The following is a 16,164-nucleotide window of genomic DNA, read 5'->3' as shown; positions in this document are numbered from 1 at the left end:
TGGGAGACCTAGGCTGATTTCCCAGCACCACGTGGTCCTTAAACACTGCTGGGAATGACTCCTGAGCACCAACCTGGTAAGCCAAGAGTAGCCCCTAAGTACCTCTGGACATGACTCTCCTAAATAAGCAAGTAATATACAATAAAGGAACTAGGGTTATAGTTTAGTATAACACTGCATGTGTCAGGTCCTGGGTTCCAGCTCAACATCACACAACACACAAATAAAAGTAATGTACAATATATAGGATAGTGATTAAGAATATACATTAATCTTAAGATCCTGACTCTCCAACTGTTTGCTCTATGACATTTTGTTTCTCAACTTCCTTACTTGTAACACAGAAATAATATTGTCTATTTCATTTTTTTTGGTGAAGATTTGATAAGATAAATATATGTTAAGAACTTATCTTGGGGGCCGGAGTGACAGCACAGCGGGTAGGGCGTTTGCCTTGCATGCGGCCCACCTGGGTTCGATCCCCGGCATCCCATATGGTCCCCCAAGCACCGCCAGGAGTAATTCCTGAGTGCAGAGCCAGGAATAACCCCTGAGCATCGCTGGGTGTGACCCAAAAAGAAAAAAAAAAACCTTATCTTGGTGTCTGGAATTGTTTCTTGGCATTAACTGTATTGTTGCCATATGATTATGGTACTAGATTAAAGGAAATACTAAATTATGGGAGAAATAATTTCAAATTACTATAATATCTGGCTAAGAGTTTTCTTTTTCTGTTGTAAAAGTGAGAGAATGTATCTTTCCATCTTTGATCCTTAGTGAACAGGTTTAAGAAGGACAAACACAACAAATCGATGAACAACAGGACCTCTTGATAAGTAACCAATAGTGAGAGTTTTTGGAATGTCATGTTTTTCTACTCACACGTCTATGCAGCCTTCAGAACAGTCACATGAATCAGTGAATATGTTGGAAAAGCTGTTTAGATAATATGCTCGTGGCCACATAGTCCTTCTGTACTTAAACTGTGGAAGCGTTCTAGCGTCAATTTCATTACAGAAAGAAATGGGCACTGATTCCACGCCATTGCTAATATCAGTATCAAAAACAATTTCTTCTTGCTTTGGATAATTCCGGGTCAACTGAACATATGTATTGAAAGAAAAGTTATCTGTGAATAAAAAGTTACACTCTGTCTCAAGCAGGTAACGAAAAACTTCCTCCATGTTTCGTAGACTCCTTCCACAAGGGGTTTTATAACTCACATGGAGCGCTGATGAATGGGAGTTTGTCTTTGCATGCTGCCTCTGGAAGTGGCATTTGATTGGGAGCTGCAGAGGGTTTTCACCTTTGAAGGCTGGTGGCATTTTCATCAGACAGGCACCAGAGCAGTTATGCCTTTGGTAAGATAAATTTAAAGGAGCTGCTTTTTCTCTCGTGTCTGCAACTTTATTTTCCAGATGGGGAGTTTCTTTATTATTTGTAGATCTGTTTAAAATGATTAACATATTAGTACCTCAAATTTAGAGTATAATTTGATTTAAAAAATTGCTCACTATGGTGGTAATTTGTTCCTATTTTCTTTTTAGATAAAACTAAAAGAAGCCAGATTCTGCGATAACCTTTCCATCAAGTTATGCATCCACAAAAACATTGCCCCGCCAACTCCTGATTTTGTTAGTTTGTTTGGGCCATACCAAGTAGTGCCAGGGCTGACTCCTGACACTGAGCTCAGGGATCACTTCTGGTGGGGCTCAGGGGACCACATAAGATGCTGAAGATTGAACTTCAGTCAGCCACGTGCAAGGCAAATGCTTTACTGGCTGTATTATGCTCTGGCCATCCCCATCTGCTTTTGGACACCAAATATGGGGTGATGCCCAGAAGCAATTCTTGAACCAAATGTCCAACAGCTCAATTCCGAGACTATCCACCTGGAGTCAGCATCAGATCCCACTAGTGTGTCTCACAAAATCTCTCTGTTTCAGATGCCAAAGTCCCAGGTTCCCACACGTCTGACTAACCTAGGGGTTCCCATAAGCCCCTCTTGACATTTGATAACCTGCTAGACATTTGCAAACAACCCAGGGAAGCATCTTCATTACTATTACCAGTTTATAATCCAAGGTGAAAATTCAGGAAGAGCCAAAAGGAAGATTTATGTAAGCAAAGCCCACTTAACATTACCCTCCCTTTATTTAAATACCATTTACAAAGTTGTTCATGATGATCTGCACTTCCCGTAGGTTTGCTACCAAGTTATGGTAAGTAAAATAATTTAAGAATTGCAAATTTAGAAACTTACTGCAACTAAACAGAGCCACATTTTAATGCATTTTACAAGAGTTTTAGAAAACAAAACATCTGTTTTCACAGTTAATTTGAGCACACTGGCCTAAGAACTGTGTGTTTCTGAGGTGGGAGGGAGTAAGAACGTGGTTATTGTTCTATCATTCTTACTGCATTTTCTGTGTAGAATTCTATTTTTTTTTTTCCTTTTTGGGTCACACCCGGCGATGGTCAGGAGTTACTCCTGGCTCTGCACTCAGGAATCTCTCCTGGTGGTGCTTGGGGGACCATATGGGATGCTGGGAATTAAACCCATGTTGGCTGCGTACAAGGTAAATGCCCTACCCATTGTGCTATCGCTGCAGCCCTAGAATTCTTTTATAAGGAAGAACTTCCCGTCTTCAATCCTAGTGTTATCCTGAGATAGTAGGGAAACAGCAGGAGAGTTTATTTTTTTCTCTTTAACTACTGAAACTCAGAATGAGTTGTATCCTAGCAACTACCAAAGTGATTTTTTGGGGGATAAGACAGGCAATGCAAGGGGACTAGGTGCTCAGTGCACTCCCAACCTTTGAGCTATCTGTCCAGCCCTCCAAAGTGACTGATGTTTTGGATGTTCTTATACACACATGGTTATCAAATCCACACTCCTACATGTAAGCCAAGTATTCAGCCTTTGAGTCATGTCTATCTCTCCAGCCTCTGAATTTGTTTTTAAAAGGTAATAAAAATCTATGCTGGTTATCAGGAAAGAATCTCTTGAAGGGGGGAAAAAAAGTTGTTTTGTGAGTTATTAAAGTGACCAGTTAAGGATTCTTAAAATGTGAATTCTCTGAATTAACAACAAAAAAGATTTAACTTAGATACATACAGAAAAGCAGAATCTTCTGGAAAGCAGTCTTCGTGTGACGTAGAGGGTAATAAACTGGGCTTATTTTCCTGCACATTCTGAATCACAGACACATGATCTACATTAAAAAATATAAAATGAGTAACAAATACATCAAGGCAAATCAATTACTGTAATATCTGAATCAAATCTTTACTAAAAACTAAAGATGGAATCCTCAAAACTGCTAACATAAGACTTCAACGTTAAATCAAATGTGACAGAAATAGTTCTTAAAACAAATACGATAAAATAAAGTACTTATAGAGTAGAGGAGATTTTTTTAAAAATATTTTTGGGTTTTTTATTGTCTTTTTGGGTCACACCTGGCAATGCACTCAGGAATTACTCCTGGCAGTGCTCTGGGGATCATCTGGGAAGCCAGAGATAAACCAAAGTCAGCTGCGTGCAAGGCAAATGTCCCAGCTTCTGTACTCTTGCTCAGGTCCTACAGAGGAGATTTCTACTGCAGAAACCACAAACAACTTTATCTGAATTAAGCAAATATCAAATTTTTAATTATTACTATTTCAGTAGCATTTTATAGAAACATAAATAACTCAAAGTTCTATGAAAGATCATATCTTTTGTTTTCTTTTTTTTTTTACCTTTGGGGTCACATCTGGAGATGCTCAGGGGTTACTTCTGGCTCTGCACTCAGGAATTACTCCTGGTAGTACATGGGAGACCACATGATATGCCAGGGATTGAACTCAGGTCAGCCATGTGCAAGACACATGCACTATACTATTGCTCTGGTCCTCTCCCTGTTATTTTTGAGGGCAAGAGAGGGAAACTCTCTTATGTTTTTCTTTTTCTTTTGTTGTTTTTGGGTTGCACCCTGAGGTGCTCAGGGCCTACTCCTGGCAAGCTTGGGAGATCAAACCGGATACTAGGGATCAAACCTGGGTCGGCCATGTATGTGCAAGGCAAACGCCTTACCAACTATACTATTGCTGGTAATACAATATTCCTTTTTAAACAATAAAAAACATGATTTATTACAAGAAAGTTTTTAACTCTTAAAGTTACCAACAATGTCAATTACATAGCTCCCCAACTTTACTTGCAAATACTGTATGACCACTGTTAATGTTTTTATTTTGATAAATTATATTTCACAAGAACAATATAAAACCATAAATTAGGATATTCAACATATCTGACAAAATAATTACTTTTAAAAGAGCTGAAAATTTAAAAAGATTTACTTTGTAGAAAATAAGATTATTTCAAAATTTCAATTTATAATTAGTTCCTTTAAAATTAGTTCATTTTACTACCTCCTGCATTTGGATACCTTTTTAGGGCTCAAGGATGTGACTCAAGTGATTAGAATACATGCTTTGTATGTTAAAGAATCTGGATTTGATCTCTGGCAATGTATGCTCTCCTCAGCACTGTCAGAAATAGCTCTGGTAGTGCTCAAGTATCAATATCTGAGCCCCCTGAGAGAACAGCCCTAGGTCCCAAAACTGTGGCCTAAAATTAAAAAAAAAAAATTAGGGCAGAGAGATAGTCCAGGGGTTAAGGTGCTTGCCTTGCATGCAGCTGACTGGGTTTGATTCCTGACACCACATATGGTTCCCTGAGCACTGCCAGGAGTGATCCCTGAGCACAGAGCAGACATTAACCCTGTATACAGCTGTGTGTGGCCCCAAACACCTCTCTCCCCCAATAATTTATAATTCCTAAGGGTATGTTGATTCCAAGAGGTACTAAAGAATACTAGGAAAGGCTGACTTAAAGAGTCTATTTTCCTAAAACCAAAACCTAACTGGAGACTATTTCTTTTTTGTTTTTGTTTTTTTTGGCTTTGAACTCAGGAATTACTCCTGGCAGTGCACAGGGGACCATATGGGATGCTGGGACTTGAACCTGGGTGGGCCGCATGCAAGGCAAACACCCTACCCACTGTAATATCGCGCCAGCCCGAACTGAGACTATTTTTGACAAATAAAAAGTTTCTTCAAAATAGCCTGATAGAGTTAGGGAGGTGACTCAAAGTGCTGGGGCTTATGGCTTTTAGGCTGAAGTCCCAAGTTATACCCCTGGGTACTCTCTGAGCACTGCTTGGGGTGGACTTTTGCCTAAGCACCACTGGCCTGAATTATGCATGACTGGGCCAAGTTTTGAACCTTCAGGCCTGTAACTCTAGGCTGAGCCACCAGGAATGGTTCCCTGGGTCCCTGAGCACCGACTGGTAGGGCTCCCAACAGATAAGATATCCTGATATTGTTAAGTCATATTTTCAGAGATTTAAAAGTCTAAGGTACCAAATTATGGTAGTTAAAATCACTACAACTTTATTGTCAATATTTAGCAGTATTTTTTTTTCTTTTTGGGTCACACCCAGCGATGCACAGAGGTTTACTCCAGGCTCTTCACTCAGGAGTTACTCCTGGTGGTGCTCAGGGGACCATATGGGATGCTGCAAATCGAATCCGGGTCGGCCACGTACAAGGCAAACGCTCTACCCACTGTGCTATCTCTTCAGCCCCAATATTTAGCAGTATTTATCAAATATTATGATCAAGATCTACCAAACACTATACTTCCCTCAACACACTAGCAAATTGACTAAAATTTATAGTACAGTGATTTTTGATAAAGCCAGTTTTCAATTTCTTTTAAAACAAATGACAAGATCTGGTACTCTATTTCTCAAAAGCCACATCCTCCCGCATTCATGGCTCCCCTGCGCTTTCTCTGCGTGCCAGCAGGCACCCTCCACCAGCTCCCACACAATCTGTTAGTGGCAAAGAGAGTTAGTTGGTCTTGTATCATCCAAAGTTCTCTTCTGTTTTTCTTTTTTAATTTTTCTAATTCTGGAATGGTTTCTCCAGTCAATTCCTTCTAAAATGAATTTGTTTATGGTTGAGAAGACTGACGATATAATCATGCTCGGAAAATTAATCCACCAAAAAAAGGTTCCACTAGAATACAACTTTCTAGTATGGTCTCTTTTCACAGAGTGGGTTTACAATGATTTGGAGTCTTAGAAAGCTATTGATTTTTATGAGAGGTTATTTATTTATTTTTTTTTTTTTTGAGAGAAGATAGGTCTATTCATTCTTTCCCCACGAGGCTTAGTAGAATAAGATTTCCCTATCTCTGAGTGGGCAAGATATTTTATTTTTTGTTTTTGGGCCACACCCAGCAATGCTCAAGGGTCACTCCTGGCTCTGTACTCAGGAATTACTCCTGGTGATGCTCAAGAAACCGTATGGGATACTGGGGATCTATTTCAGGTCAGTCGTGTGCAAGGCAAGTACCCCACTAGCTGTACTATCACTGCAGCAGCATGATATTTTATTTAATAGAGGAATTGATTTGTACAACTTATCAATATATTTCAAATTATTTTTAGCTAACCCAACATAATTAAGGTCGGTTTCAAATCAAGAAAATAACACAAAATACTCTAGATTGGGATGTACATACCCTTCATCAGCATTGAATTATTACTTATAGTTGCTTCATTCACTAGGATCATTGCTTGGATATATTCTATGAAGGAAAGAAAAAAAAATAAAAATAATCAGCAGTCACTGTCACTGTCCTGTCACTGTCCTCCTGTTGTTCATTGATTTGCTCGAGCAGGCCCAGTAATGTCTCCATCGTGAGACTTGTTGTTACTGTGTTTGGCATATTGAATACATCATGGGTAAGATTTTCCGTGAATCAGCAGTAGCATCACCTTTATTTGTGGTGCTAGCTCTGTATCAAACAATTTATATACTCTTCCTCATTTAATCTTCACAGCTCCTTTGAGAGTTTCTTATGGTTATAAGTCTGAGAGACCAAAAAATTCAGGTTAGCAGTTAACCTCAGAAGTGGCAGAACTGATTTCAAACCTTTATCTGACTCATGAAGGCATAGAAATGAAAAACAGCACTAAAACACTGGATGAACATAACAGAGATATGCTAAGAACACACACAATATATTAAGAATAGCCTGATGAAAAAATAAGGAATAGTCGTGAGGAGAAATTTGCTTGAATGAACATAGTTTTAATTAAACACTGGCTGAAAAGAAAAAAAACCAAATAGGAGAATTGAGCTGACTGCCTATAGAATAAGTTCTGTTTAAAGCTGACCAAATAAAGGCACATATAGATATTTTTTAGTGTTGTACTGATGCAACTCAGGGCCTCGGAGAATGTTTTACTGGTGAGCCACATCCACAACCTGTTCTTACATATTACAAGTAAATACAACTTTAAGTTGTATTTGAATGATGAAGTAACTGGAAATTTTTGTATTTTCTATACATACCAAATGTTTCACTATATGCAGATATTACTTTGTATATAGTGAAATGCCCCTTGAAATTCCCATCCCCCACAAAAAAATGAAACCAAGAAAAATAAGATAAAATAAAATGGGGGGAATCGATAGACTGAGAGAAAGGGATTTTAAATCGGCCACAGAGATAGCTCAGTTGGTTTGCATACAAGAGCCAGCACCATTGGTACAATCCCTGAGCACTGAGCTAATAATAAATGGCCAAAGGCAGTAGTACTGAGAACTACTCTTGTGGGGGGCAGGGAGCTGGAGGAGCGGTGGGTTGGGAGGAGGGAGGCAAAGGTGTAGAAGTGGGAATTCTGGTGGTTTTGGTATATTGTGTACATAAAATGCTATTACTAACAGTATTATAAATCATGGTGCCTTTAAAAATGAGTTAATTATTTCACCCTTTATTTCCCCCCCAAAAAACAAGATTTGGAAGGATTGGGTTACACTCAATGGTATTCAGGGCTATTTCTGATGGGTCTGTGCTCAGACCCCTGGTGGAGCTTGGGGGAGCCTGTGTGGTGCCAGGTACTTAAACCAAGGTGGGTGGGATGCAGGTAAGTGCCTTAACCCCTGTATTTTCTCTCCCTACCTTAACAACTGGACTCCGAAAGCAATACTGGGTGAGAATTACACTTCAGAATTACACTGAGTGTAAATGTACTGACAGTTTTTTAAATATACCTTTAGTTGTGGCAGATCCATCTTTGATCTTCTGTTTTAGTGACTGCAACACACTTTGTACTTGTTCAAATATGAAATCTATTTTTCCATTACCTTCCAGTTCCATCCAGAAAGCTTTTGCATCACCTAAAAAATAAGTGAATGGGCTAGAAGCATTAGAAATAGAAAATATGCTCTTTAGGTACATGTTCAGAAATTCCACTTGGTTTATAATTTAATAAGGTTGTCATTTAATAGGTTTATCTTCCTTGATGATAGAGCTATAACCTCCACTGAGTATAGGTCTGGATGCCTTCAGAATGAAATACCCCAACTATTGAGATAATTAAATGAATAATAATACTTCAAAAAAATCTTTCTATATTAACATTTTTACCACTACATGAAGCAAAATATTTAGTTTTAGAAAATTCTAGAGGTGAGTCAACATTTTAGATGCTCGGCAAGACCTTAAAATTTTCCTAGGAAAATAATAATCCTTTCATGAATAAGAAGGTAATTAAGTTGACAAAAGATAAATCTCACACATCATGCTTAAAACAAAGATAACTAAAGTGTTAAATATAATCAATAAAATGTAAAACTGCATTTAATGTTTAGAGAATTAATAGAGTCATAAGCTAAGCAGGTGCACAAAGGTAACTGCATTTTTAAAAGATCATATGAGAAGTCAATGGGAAGATTAAACATGCTGAGAATTAATTTCTAAAAAAATACATTTCCCTTGATAAAAATCAACCCCTGGGGGCCAGAGAGATAGCACAGCATGCAACATGCCTTGCACGCAACAGATCAGGGTTTGATCCCTGGCACCTCTGAGCCCTGCAGGAGTAATCCTTGAGCACAGCCAGGTGTAGTCCAAAAGCAAACAAAACAACAACAGAAATAAAAGCAAACAAAAACAAATCCCAAAACCTCATGCTCTGGCAATGGAGAATCTTCATAAAACTTATGCTTGCGTCCCAACTCTCCATGGCCAAGTTGACTTACCCAAAAGGGATCTCTGACTAATAGGGCTCTTGGCACCTTAGCTGTCTCAAAAGAGCTGCTGTATCCTTGTTACGCTCTGACCTGATGTGCACACAAGAGTAAGTCTACTTTTAACTCCCCATACACGCCTCAGACACTTGAAACAAAAGCAATGTGAGAAGACAAAAGAGAAACTGCATCAGAGAGAAAGGTGAAGGTCCTGTGAGCTGGAGAACATGTGTGTCATGAGAAGAAATTTCATTTTTGTATGGAAAGAAATAGGAAGCCTCCCAAGTTTAAGCTCAGGGGACAATAAGATGCAAAGCATGTCCACGGAGCTATCACCCTGGTCTTATTTTCTTAAACACAAGGGCCAATCAACACATACGAAACTGACTTCCCAGTTTCAATTTCTTATAGTAAATATGAAGATATGAAGATATAGAAACAAAAGCTGTTCTGTTGGGGTTTAAGAGTATAAAGTAGTCCTGAGACCAAAACAAAAACAAAAACAAAAAAAAAAGGAAGTTTGAGAATCTAAAGTCAAGAAAATGGTCCAGTGAGTTCTTAAAAATCCGTATTATAAGTACAATAAGGGGTGATGAACTATTATTCACATGATACTGCAACAGAAATACATAACTTTATGTACTTTCAGTTTTTATTTTATTATTCATATTTGTTTTTTGGGCCACACTCAGTGATTGATGCTCAGGGGTTATCCTGGCTCTGCACTCAGGAATTACTCCTGTGGTATTTTGGGGACATATCACATGGGATGCTGACGAACGAACCTGGACTGGCCACAATCCCTGTCCACTGTAATGTCATTCTGACCCTGACTTTATGAGTTTTGAAAACCCATAAAACTTTGAAGCATGAAGGGTGGATCTTAACAAATGAAAATAAAAAATTATTTAAGACGTCAGGAATCCTGGGAAAGAATGCATACTGAAGAGAAACTAATGGGATAAAAGGGTGTTAATCTAAATGATTTTGGAAAGGCAAAAATAATTGTGCACAAGCACTATAGCTTCATATTCAGTAATATATTTGCATTTTTGATACTATCTTAGCATTTCTAATGCTAGAACTGGGCTATTAAGTAAAACAGACAATGACTGTCACATTTCTCACTACTGTGAGTGGGAGTTTATAGATAGTAGACTACCTGAGTGATCCATCTGGCAACAGACTACAACGGGAAACAGTGTAAAGTGCTGTTAGCTTAATACAGATGGCAAAATACACAAATTTTATATGTGTGTGTGTATCTGTATACACAAGTTAGAATACTCATAAAATTTCTTTGATCTATCTGCTGAGAGAACCTATCAGCAATGACAATTCCATAACCTTGAGCATGTCTTTTGTTCAGACTTTGTTTTATATTTGTTTGTCTGAATACGCTGGGGTGTGCATGGGCGTGGGGACTGAACCAGGTACCTTTAAAGCATATGCTCACCACTGAGCCATACTCCTGGCCTCAATCTCTGTCTCTAAAACACCATTTCTAATAAAGGGAACAAGAGCTCACTCAAAATTAGAGAGTAAGAAAGAATGTACCTGTCATAAAGGCAAGTGGTGGGGTCGAGTGGGGGTTGTGGGAGGGACACTGGGAATACTGGTGGAGGAATGGGTGCTCGATCATTGTATGACTGAAATCTCACTGTCACTGTCCTCCTGTTGTTCATCGATTTGCTCGAGCGGGCCCAGTAACATTGTGAGACTTGTTGTTACTGTGTTTAGCATATCCAATACGCCACGGAGAGCTTGCCAGGCTCTGCCATGCAGGCGAGATACTCTCGGTAGTTTGCTGGGCTCTCCGAGAGGGGCGGAAGAATTGAACTTAGGTCGGCCGGGTTGGCCATATGCAAGGCAAATGCCTTACCTGCTGTGCTATCACTCCAGCCTGACTGAAATATAATCAATATAATCATGAACGTTTGTAACTATCTCACGGAGATCCAATAATATTTATTAAAAAATGGCTGATTTTATGATGAGGGCAGAAAATTATGTAATTTTGGTGCATCTTCTAGTATCAGAAAATAAGTGCTAAAAACAAAACAAAGCCTATTGATATTGATGCAGATGTCAAAGGGATACAGACTCAACAGCAAAAGCCCCATAATGGCTATTCCCAAGACAATATAAATAGCAAAATAAAACAATACTGTATTATAACTCCAGGAATAAAATCAGAATCCCTAAGTCCACACAGCTATAGATAAAGAAAAAACAAACAAACAGGGAAAGGTAATAATTTTTCTTGTACAAAAAGAATCCCAAATAATATAGATAATCGATTCTCAGAGGGGAAAATCCTTACTCCTTAAGAATGGGCTTGGGTCGGAGTGATAGTACAGCGGGTAGGGTGTTTGTTTTGCATGCAGCCAACCTGAGTTCAATTCCTGGCATCCCTTATGTCCCTCAAGTACCCAGGAGTAATTCCTGAGTCCAGAGCCAGGAGTAATCCCTGAGCATTGCTGGGTATGACCCAAAAAGCAGGAAAAAAAAAGTGATAATTCATAGAGGCAGGCAGGGGGTGGGGTTGGGAGTGATGTGAGGTAACCTGGTGATACTGGTGCTAGAAATGTACATTGGTGGAGGATGGATGTTGGAATACTGTAGGACTGAATGAACAGCTTTGTCAGGATCTATCTCACAGTAATTCAACAAAAAGTTACCTCAATCAATGTTTTTTAAAAAGTCAAATAAAACATTTGTGTTGATTTAAAAAAAAAAAGGGCTAACTGACTGCCTGTCATTCTGTGGAGAATGAGAGGGAACAGAAGAGTAATTTCTAGTGTCATCAGGTGATCTTTCTTTCGGGGGTAGGTGTGTTTAGGCCATATCCAGCTGTGCTCAAGGCTCACTCCTGGCGGTTCTCGGGGGACCATATGTGCTATTAGGATTGAACCTGGGTGAGCTGGGTGCAAGGTACGCTCCTTACCTGCTAACTAGTTGTTCTCTAGCCCAAAAGTTTATTTTATTTTTTGCTTTTGGGCCCGGCTGGAGCCATAGCACAGCAGTAGGGTGTTTGCCTTGCGTGTGGCTGGCCCGGCTGAGCCGGGTTTGATTCTTCCACCCCTCTCGGAGAGCCCGGCAAGCTACCAAGAGAATCTCGCCCGCACGGCAAAGCCTGGCAAGCTACCCATGACGTATTCAATATGCCAAACACAGTAACAACAAGTCTCACAATGGTGACATTACTGGGCCCGCTTGAGCAAATCGATGAACAACGGGAGGACAGTGCAGTGCCACAGGTTTTTGGGCCACATCCAGCAGTGCTCAGGGCTTACACCTAGATCAGTGCTCAGGATTCACTTCTGACAGGCTTGAGGGACCATGTGGAGTGCCAGGGATTGAACCTGGGTTACTATGTACAAGGGAAGGACACTATTCACTGTGCTATAACTCTTGCACCCCCAAGTTTATTTTTTTAAAAAAAATAAAGTACACAAAGTACTGACTTACCATTACAGATATACACTTAAAAAGGTAGTTAAAATTGTTAGCTACATGAGAATTAACACTTTTAATAGTTTCTATAGAATTCAGAGAATAAGCTGCAATGAAAAACCTTAAAAATGTCAGAACTCAGCTAAAGTAAATACTTTAGCTGGGTTTACAAAAGTAGGTATTTTTAAAAAAAGTTTAATAAATAATTTTTCAACTTACCATTTTTTTCTCCCATTTCTTGATGTTATTTATAAACATAAAGTCCTCAAAATCAATTTTATCAAAGAAATGAGTCACTTTAACTGTAAAATGAAACTGGAATCTAGTTGCAGTCTTTATGAAATGTGCAGTATTTAAAGAAAATATATCAAATAACCATTTTAAACCAAATATTCTTTGATACTTGAATGTTCAAAAAAACCCAAAAAATTGGATTCGTAGAAATTTTTAGAAGTGATCTCTAGTCCAAACTAACGGTGAGTCCATGCATCTTGATGATGATTTTATAGTTGCAATAGGTCAATGAAAATATCTTCTCAGTGATTATTTTAGAATTGTATTTGGTTATTGAAAATATCTTTTTAAGAATAAAACAAACTTCATCTTTTGGTCCATAAGTGCATGAAATATTCTGTAAGGAAAACAGAACAGTACATATTTGTAAAACTAAAACATAAAAAAAAGAGGCTGTTATGCAACAACCTCTTTTACAATAGAATTATCATAAAGACATTAGAAAAATGTATATCAAAACTAATAATATTAAAAAGGTAAAGGTAAAGGCCCTCCCGTTGATCGTCGATTTGCTCAAGCGGGCCCAGTAACGTCTCCATTGGAGACTTTGTTGTTACTGTGTTTGGCATATCGAATACTCTCGGTAGCTTGCCGGGCTCTCCGAGAGGCGCGGAGGAATCGAACTCGGGTCGGCCATGTTGGCCGCTTGTAAGGCGAACGCCCTACCGCTGTGCTATCGCTCCAGCCCCCAATAAATTAAATTACTTAAAAATGTTAGTATAAACTATTGATTTTGGGGGTTCCCACCTCAGAGGCCACTGCCAGTGATATTTGGCCAACAGGCAGAATAATTCAATGTGTGGTTAAAGGTGAGATGCTGCTTGGGCCTAATGGTTCTGAATATCACGAGAACCATACCTTGCAGTGCTGAGGGAAGCCAGGGCCATATCTGGAGTCTCTCAGGAACCCCTAAGCTACCCACCGGGAGCCATGCAGTACCAGGATTGAACTTAGGGCCCAGTTCTCTGAGCTACCTCTCTGGCCTCACTCTCTCCATTTTATAAATGCTTTAGAAAAACACTTAAAAAGGGGATTAAAAAAATACTACCCTAAAGAGCTTTATCACTCCATATAGTGCCTGGTACATAAAGGACTCAGTCAATGGTAACACATATTAATCTTTCAGTATAGGTACTTTTAGGCCACAATTGTTATCTTAATATGATTTTTAAAAGATTTTTCATATATTGCACTTTCTGGCCTTTCTGGCCTGTTATTAGTATCTTCTATAACACAGCTATTCAGTGACTGTATAGTACTACTTTGGTCAATAATCTCTGTCAAAGTATACTAAAGATTTTAATGATCTGAGTTGTGGTGCTAATTTAGTGTGATCAGGGATGTACGCGTAGGGAACTAAGTTGAAGCTAGATCTTGCCAGCAGTTGCCCTGGCACTGAACACTACTTGGGTAGATCCTCCCAAACATTTAAATTATTTTTAATAAATTAGATAAAACTATATCGTGTTTAATTTCTATTTTTTTCAGTATAATATATAATGCTGGAATATATTTTAATCTCAATGTTAGATGAGATTGGTTAGTTAACATACTTCTCCCATTCCCTTACTAAGACCACAGAAATAGAAGACATTAAAAAAATATGACCAGAGCAACAGTAGGGTGGGCAGGGCACTAGCCTTGCATTGCGGCCAGTTGCAGTTTGATCCCCAAGCATCCCATATGATTCCCTGAGCACCATCAGGAGTATTTCCCGAGTGCAGAGCTAGGAGAAACCCGAGTGTTACCGGGTGTGGCCCCCAAACAAACAAAAGTCATGCTGAAAATGTAAAGAATTCTCTGTAGACCAAATTGCCTTTCCTCTCTGGGGAAAAGAAACTGATGGGAAGCTGCAGAGATAATGTCTACCACCATCACAAAATAGTCAAGTGAAGAAGAAATCCTCTCATAAGAGGTGGGTGCACAGCCAAAACAAGACAGATTTTGAGCATATAATGAAAGAGACTTAAGACCACCAAACTAATGGGAATACTCTATCACAAAGGAGAAAAAACAGCATCCTGAAAATAATTTTTGAATAAATGTGATTGTATTTAATATCCTCAAAGAGCTAAAGAAGGATATCTTATCCATGAAATAAGATTAAAAATATTTAAAAAATATAAGGCTGGAGCAATATTACAGAGGGTAGGGCGCTTGTCTTGCATGTGGCCAACCCAGGGTTCAATCCCTGGCATCCCATGTAGTCTCTGAGCACTGTGGGAATTAATTCCTGAGTACAGAAACAGAAGATACCCCTGAACATTTCTGGGTGTGGCCCCCAAACCAAATATATTTCTAATTAGGCAGTTTGGATATAAAAACCTTTGTGGGGCTGGAGTGATAGTGCAGTGAGTAGAGTGCTTGCCTGTCAAAAACAAAACATTAACCCTGAGCACAGAGCCAGGAACAAGCCCTGAGTACCACCTGGGGTGTTCGCTGTCCCTGAGAAGCCCCCTCCCCACAAACACACTTGAGTGATTGCTCAAAAGATGACTGGATAATTGCATCCACTCAGATTAAGAGCTAGCTAGTAGGCTGGAAAACTGAGTTCAGTGGTTCATTTAGAACATGGTAAAGAAGTAATAAAGGCTGAGGTCAGAGAGATAGTATAGCAGGTAGGGTGTTTGCCTGGGTTCACAGCTGACCTGGGTTCAATTCCCAGCATCCGGTATCATCCCTGGCATCTCGTTTGATTCCCCAAGCACTGCCACGAGTAATTCCTGAGCACAGAGAGAGGAGTAACCCCTGAACATTAATGGTTGTGGTCCTTCTGCCTCCCAAAAAAAAAAAAAAGAATAAGAGGAATAAAATAGAAAGAATGAAGAGATTAGAATGTTTCTGAACTTAAAAATTCAGTTCTCCCTCTAAAGAATATTGATTATCCACCATGAAAATATTCCCCAAACTGTGGGTAAGCCTTAGCATATTGAGAATATTTACAAAGTCTAAGTAACTCACAGAAAAAATGGATTATCTGAAAGGATTGCATACCAGGTTAATAATAAGACTTCTCAATAGAGATGCCTGGTACAAAATGTAGGGGTGTGGGGTGAAGGAGAATCAACCAAGAATATAATTTCAGCCATTTTTCAATAGTGATGACAAAAATTTAAAAAGAAATTTACAAATACACAAAATACTTGAGATACTCTAACATATTTTTAAAAAGCTCATACAAGAAAGATGTACTTTTCTCATAAAATTAACATATAAGTATTGAGAAACAACAGTGAGCAAATAAATGGGCAAAATACATTAATACTATGGGTTTATGTTTTGTTTTTGTTTGGGGGTGACACACCTGTTAGTGCTAAG

General features: G+C 38.9%; 1 protein-coding gene across 1 annotated transcript in view; it reads right to left on the bottom strand.

Annotated features, from left to right (window-relative positions):
- Positions 1-12,841, bottom strand: part of SETDB2 (SET domain bifurcated histone lysine methyltransferase 2) — a 34,015-nt gene extending 21,174 nt beyond the window's left edge. The window contains exons 1-5 of the mRNA XM_056133055.1: positions 12,772-12,841; positions 8,119-8,244; positions 6,581-6,646; positions 3,119-3,215; positions 883-1,446 (exon numbers count right to left, since the gene is read on the bottom strand). Coding sequence (XP_055989030.1) covers positions 883-1,446; positions 3,119-3,215; positions 6,581-6,646; positions 8,119-8,244; positions 12,772-12,787 — 869 coding nt within the window. The 5' untranslated portion in view covers positions 12,788-12,841. The remainder of the gene's footprint in view (positions 1-882; positions 1,447-3,118; positions 3,216-6,580; positions 6,647-8,118; positions 8,245-12,771) is intronic.
- Between the last annotated feature and the right edge of the window lie 3,323 nt (positions 12,842-16,164).

The sequence above is a fragment of the Sorex fumeus genome, unplaced genomic scaffold (assembly GCF_029834395.1).
Source record: "Sorex fumeus unplaced genomic scaffold, SorFum_2.1 ptg000095l, whole genome shotgun sequence".
Taxonomy (NCBI): domain Eukaryota; kingdom Metazoa; phylum Chordata; class Mammalia; order Eulipotyphla; family Soricidae; genus Sorex; species Sorex fumeus.
The sequence above is the reverse complement of the archived record's forward strand: the minus strand, read 5'-3'. Positions and strand labels throughout refer to the sequence as shown.